At 33.3% G+C, this 6,807-nt stretch overlaps 2 protein-coding genes across 2 annotated transcripts in view; both read left to right on the forward strand.

Moving 5' to 3' along the window:
- The first annotated feature begins 382 nt into the window (after window positions 1–382).
- On the forward strand, window positions 383–1,027 carry LOC107059062 (receptor-like protein 12). The gene has a single exon (XM_015305461.1). It carries the CDS (start codon window positions 389–391, stop codon window positions 1,016–1,018), a length of 630 nt encoding a protein of 209 aa, XP_015160947.1. The 5' UTR covers window positions 383–388; the 3' UTR covers window positions 1,019–1,027.
- Window positions 1,028–5,572: 4,545 nt separating this feature from the next.
- Window positions 5,573–6,807, forward strand: part of LOC102582515 (receptor-like protein 12) — a 5,044-nt gene continuing 3,809 nt past the window's right edge. The window contains exon 1 of the mRNA XM_006367433.2: window positions 5,573–6,680. Within this exon, the coding sequence (XP_006367495.2) occupies window positions 5,573–6,680 (1,108 nt within the window). The remainder of the gene's footprint in view (window positions 6,681–6,807) is intronic.

Raw genomic sequence — 6,807 nt, forward strand, 5'->3', positions numbered from 1 at the left:
CTCGAAAACAATGAATTAGAAGAAAGAAGGGTCAAAAGTGGGTGTCAACAATGGTCTAGAAGTCTTTGATGTGGGGAACAATGCTATAAATGACACGTTTCCAGCTTGGCTCAGAACTCTTCAAGAGCTGCAGGTCCTCATATTAAAGTCGAACAAGTTCCATGGACCTATAAGTACGTGTCAGACTAAGTTTTGCTTCCCCAAGTTGCGAATTTTTTATCTTTCTCTTAATGATTTCAGTGGCTCACTTCCTGCAAAAGTTTTTGGACACTTCAAGGTGATGATTAAATTAGATGGTGACGACACAGGAAGGATCAAGTACATGAATGAACCATCTATGTTGAAATTGCAAGTTGACCCATCTTATGAGGATTCAGTGAGTTTGGTAATGAAAGGGCATGATATTGAGCTACAAAGAATCAGCACAATTATGACAACCATAGATCTCTCAAGCAACCATTTTGAAGGTGTCATTCCGAAAACACTAAAGGACCTCAGCTCACTTTGGCTTCTCAATTTATCCCATAACAATCTCATAGGTCATATTCCAATGCAATTGGGGCAATTGAATACACTTGAAGCTTTAGATCTCTCCTGGAATCGGCTCACTGGAAAGATTCCACAGGAATTGACAAGAATGAACTTTCTGGCATTCTTAAACGTTTCTCAAAATCATCTCGTCGGACCAATTCCCCACGGTCCACAGTTCAACACATTTGAAAATGACTCGTATGGTGGAAACCTTGATTTATGTGGTTCTCCTTTATCAAAACAATGTGGAACAAGTGATCCATCACATGTTCCTCAACCTTTGGAGGAAGAAGAAGAAGATGAGTCATATTTTTTTATTGGATTTACGTGGGAATCAATAGTCATAGGCTACAGTTTTGGACTAGTTGTTGGAACTGTCATGTGGAGTCTCATGTTTAAATATCGTAAGCCAAAATGGTTTGTGGAATATTTTGATGGACTCATGCCTCACAAAAGAAGAAGGCCAAAGAAGAGAGTTCAGAGATGAAGGACTTGATGGAAGATTGGTTATTTTCCATCTCTTCATGTTTGAACTGTATCATATAGATGGAATTTCCCTCATTAACTTAATGTGAAAAGTCTTTTGAAATACAGCACAAGAGACAACTAATCGGAAATTTCTCTGCAGGTGGAATGATCTTCACCAAGTTATTCAAAACATACTAATTAAGCAGGAAAACACATATCAAACAAAATTTTGTATGAAATTCCACAAGGAGGAAATGAAGGACTTAAATCATGTCTTTGATTATTATTCCATTTTTTCCTCACTTGACTTAGTCAAGCAATAGTTTCTACCATTTGAAATTTCTAAGAAGTTCTGCAGAAAATTTTTCTACATAATGGGACCAATTTCACATCATCTTGCGTAACACACACTACAGAGATAGTTAATGACTTCGAAATGAACACAACATCTAGAGAAAATTAGGACATAGAGAGTATTATTTTGTTAAGTCTTCTCCGTCCTCTAATAAGTCTTGTGGAACACTACAAAATATGAGTAACAAGTTGTTCGAAGTGAGTAGTACCCATCTTGTAATTCAATTGTTCATCAGTCCCGATTTATCATAATCTTTTTTTTTCCGTCTAGTCTTTGTGGAAATTGGCTTAAAGTCTGACAAGTCATCGTCCGCTAGTTACAATACTGTATCACTATTTTCCTTAGGTGGAATGGAATATTGATGGATTTTCCCTTATTAACTTAATGTGAAAATTATTGTGTACCGAACAAGTTTGAAAATAGCAGAAGAGACAACTAATCACTCACCCGGATTGACCTTTGCTGATTGTATAGATTTCTTGGAAAAATTGCACCAAAATTTATTTTATCCTCAATTGACTTGGTCATGCAATAGTTTCTCTCTTTGAAAAGTATTGTGGAAAACAGAAGAAGAGATATTGATGGAAAGTTGGACAAGGTTGACATAAAACAGGAGTTCAAATAACTATAAATTATGTATGGATTTTGTAAAAACAGAACATTCTGTAATTTGCTGTAAACAAAAAGTAATTCCCGTGACCAGTTCAGTTCAAGGTTGGTCACGGGAGGGTTGAATAAAAATCACTTGAAAGTTGTTAAGGGGGTATTTAAATGTCCATGTAGTTTAAGTCCTGAAGTAAATTTGGCTGTCAAGTTTGAGGGTGATTTTAGGATTTTTCTCAAAAGTTAACCAGTCAAATTGAAAAAAGTGTTCAAATAGGGAAAATATGTAAAAAGTGTTATTTGCCATCTCTTCCTATTTGAACTGTATCATATAGATGGAATCTCCCTCATTAACTTAATGTGAAAAGTTTTGGAAAACAGCACAAGAGACAACTAATCGGAAATTTCTCTGTAATAGTTATTCCAAACATACTAATTAAGCAGGAAATGAAGGACTTAAATCATGCCTTTAATTATTGTTCATTTTTTCCACTTGACTTAGTCAAGCAATAGTTTCTACCATTTGAAATTTCTAAGAAGTTCTGCAGAAAATTTTTCTACATAATGGAACCAATTTCACATCATCTTGCATAACACACACACTGCAAAGATAGTTAATGACTTCGAAATGAACACAACATCTAGAGAAAATTAGGACATAGAGAGTATATTATTTTGTTAAGTCTTCTCCGTCCTCTAACAAGTCTTGTGGAACACTACAAAATATGAGTAACAAGTTGTTAGAAGTGAGTAGTACTCGTCTTGTGATTCAATTGTTCATCAGTCCCGCTTCATCATAATCTTTTTTTTTTCCTCTAGTCTTTGTGGAAATTGGCTAAAAGACTTACAAGTCACCGTCCGCTAGGTACAATACTGTATCACTTTTTTCCTTAGGTGGAATGGAATATAGATGGATTTTTCCTTATTAACTTAATGTGAAAATTATTGTGTACCAAACAAGTTTGAAAATAGCAGAAGAGACAACTAATCACTAACTCGGAATATTGACCTTTTATGATTGTTTAAATTCCATGGAAAAATTGCATAAAAAATTATTGCATTCATACATGGTTTCACTTGATTAAAGTTTCTCTTTGAAAAGTATTGTGGAAAATAGAAGAAGAGATGTTGATGGAAAGTTGGAAAAGGATGACTTAAAATAGGATATATATCTATTCATCTATTCTATACTATCTTAAAAAATGTTGAATTACTAAAGTATTTTCAACTTATATTTATTTATTTAATTTAAAATATAGTGCTACATGATTTGGCATTCACGTGCATCAAAACTAGTACTACCTTAAGAATATGAACTCTCTAACTTAAATGTTAAATTACTATAATACCCCAACTAAAAATACTCAATTTAGTATATCTTCTATAGTTTATATTTATACTTATTTATTTATTTTTTTATATTATATTAAAACATATTTTTTTCACATTGAAGGGTTGTAACTTTCCCGATGAATTGTGACTTTTTCAAATAATTGTGACTCTTCTAAAAGATCAGTTGCTCTATTATGATCAGAATTTTTGTTGTGGATATTGATATTCCTTTTTTAAACTGAGAAAAATGTGTAGACTCACACAAAAAACTGAAAATGTCTACTACTCCACTTGAACTGTATCATATTTGTCCTTTTTCCCACCTGTAGTCTTTGTGGAAATTGGCTTATTAAAGACTTTGGCTTAAAAGAACAAAATAAAATTCCACACGGTATTATTGTTTTGTTGTTACATAGGAGGAAATGAAGGACTTAAAATCATGTCTTTAATTATTCTTCATTCTTTTTTTCCTCACTTCATAACTTAGTCAAGCAATATATAGTTTTCTCTCATTGGAAAATTTTCTCACAACTTATGCAGAAATATTTTCTACACTGTGTTACGTAACATGATCAATTTCACATCATCTTGCGTAACACACATCGTAGAGATAGTCGATCAATGATCTCGAAATGAACAACAACATCTAGGGAAAATGATGTGTAACAAGTTGTTAGAAGTGACTAGTACTCATTCATGGACCACAAGTGACTGAAAATTGACTTAACACTTGGGACAACTTTTTCTGCAACCACAAATTAGTACCCCATTTTATTTGTCTGGATGTGTTTCTTTTCTTTCGTTAATTTATAGTCCCATGCATAAACAAGTCAACAACGCTACTTTATGAAATATTGTTTTGTTAATTGTTCACTTTATTTAATGTGGAGTTCGTTGTAATAATTAAGAAATGGAATAATGTTTAGTTAATTATAGCATTCTTTCTTACGTGACTATTTATTTTATTGACTTATTATTATATCTTGGCAATTATCATGAACCCATTACGTTTACCATTTTTATTCTTCTTTCTATTTTTATTCTTTCATTATTAAATATTCTAAAGTCTACCAAACTAAAAAACCTTTTGCATTATACAAAATATATTGTTGGGTGTTAATAAAAAGATCAATTTGCTTTTTGGTGTATTCTTTAAATTACAAGCACTACAACAACAAAAAAAATTAGCGGCAATAAATATACACATTAATAAAGAGTGTTAAAGTTTTTACCAGCATTGGTTAAGTATCATTAGATCCAATGTAGCTAAAAACTTTAGAGACATGTACAAAGAAGGTTAATTACCGCTAAAAATACATTATATCATTATATCAACTTATCAAACTCAGCTCAACTATTTCAATATCATTGTATATAAACTTGTTAAAGTTTTGAGTAAGATTTTATTATTCTAACTTTATATTATATCTTTCATTGAAAATTTTCGTTGTTTGTATTCTTACTTCATAAAGGTCTGTGTACCTCGTACTTCCTTGAAACTCTATTCAGTATGTTATAAGTATTTAATTTATGTATGACAACTAAAAATAAATAAATTAAAGGGCCTTACATTAATGTTTTCATAGAATTTTGATTATTCTTACAAATCTATAAAAATTTACATAGGACACTTAGAAACTAGTATATATATGTGTGGATAATACTGATTGATTTGTAAGAAGAACACATCCATCCTGTTATTTGGTGAAAACAAACAAACAAAAAATGGTCATGAGTCTGTTTTTCTTTTATTCATTTCTATGTTTTGTGTTTTTAATAAGTCGATGCTTTTCTTCATCCTTTGATCATCATCTTTGCTCTCCCACTGAAACTTCCTCTTTGCTTCAGTTCAAACAATCCTTTCAAATTATGTCTGAAGAGTACTTTAATTATTGGTGTTATGAAGATTTTTTCCCAAAAACAAAGTCTTGGAATGAGAGTAGGGATTGCTGCAGTTGGGATGGAGTCACTTGTGACTTATTAAACGGTCATGTTATCGGGTTAGACCTTACTTGTAGTCTGCTTCGTGGAAGTATTCATCCCAATAGCACCCTCTTCCAACTTCATCATCTCCACACACTAAACCTTTATGGCAATGACTTCAATTATTCTTCAATCCCACATAACATTGGCCGATTGAGGAATTTGAGGCATCTCAACCTTTCTAATTCTTTCTTTAGTGGGAAAATCCCAACAGAAATCTCATACCTTTCTAATTTGGTTTCACTTGATCTTTCTTCTTATTTTTATGGACTACAACTTGATGAGAGAACATTTGAAGCAATGTTTCAAAACTTCACAAATCTGGAGGTACTATCTCTCTTTCTTGTCAACATCTCATCTCCGATACCTGTGAATATTTCTTCCTCCTTAAGGTACCTGGATCTTGGTTATACTAATTTGCGAGGTGTTCTCACAGAGAGCTTTTTCCTTCTGCCAAACAGCTTGGAAATGCTCTATTTGAGATTCAATGATCTTCTCAAAGGAGTTTTTCCAAAGATCCACCGGAGCAACACTCTGTTAATGGAGTTGGATATTTCATACACAGGCATCTCTGGTGAGCTGCCTGATTCAATTGGCGCCTTCAGTTCCTTGAATATCTTGAACCTCCATGATTGTCAATTCTCTGGTTCCATTCCCGATTCCATAGGCAACCTAACCAGAATTACGGAGTTGGCTTTGTCTTATAATCATTTCACCGGCCATATTCCTTCCACAATCTCTAAATGGAAGCACCTCACACGTTTGGATCTTTCTGACAACTCCTTTTCAGGTGAAATTCCTGATGTTTTCTCTAACCTCAAAGAGCTACGTTATTTACATCTTTCTAGTAACAGCTTCATCGGTTTGTTTCCCTCTTCAATTTCAAACTTGACACATCTTCAACGGTTAGACTTGTCGAGTAATTCCTTATCTGGCTCACTTCCTAATAATGCGAGCAATCTTCAAACGCTAACCCAACTGGATTTGTCTGACAACTCGCTGAATGGTACCATACCATCTTGGGTGTTTAACCTCCCTTTGGTACATTCATTGTCGCTCCATTATAATCAACTCAGCGGTTCTTTTCCTCAATCACTTGTGAATCTCACAAACCTTAAAACCCTTGACCTTTCATCAAATAACATCACCATTGATGAGGGAATGAATATCACCTTTCTTAGCCTATCAACTTTATTCTTATCATCTTGTGAGCTGAAGCATTTTCCATACTTCTTGAGAAATGTAAAGACACTTGCGTACTTGGATATTTCTAACAATAAGATTTGTGGTCAAATCCCTAACTGGTTTAGCGGCATGAGGTGGGACTCGTTGCAGTTCCTAAACCTTTCTCATAATTCATTAACAGGCCACCTACCACAATTTCGTTACGATAACCTACTGTATCTTTGTAACATCCGGCAATACGAAATAATTGAAGAGGCTTAGAATTGGAAATTTTCATTTTTGGAAAGAATTTTAAAGTTTTGGAAATTTTGGCTAAGTATGGAAAATGTGAATTTTTGGCCAACTTTGAA

This window comes from Solanum tuberosum, unplaced genomic scaffold (genome assembly GCF_000226075.1).
Source record: "Solanum tuberosum cultivar DM 1-3 516 R44 unplaced genomic scaffold, SolTub_3.0 scf00795, whole genome shotgun sequence".
Lineage (NCBI taxonomy): Eukaryota > Viridiplantae > Streptophyta > Magnoliopsida > Solanales > Solanaceae > Solanum > Solanum tuberosum.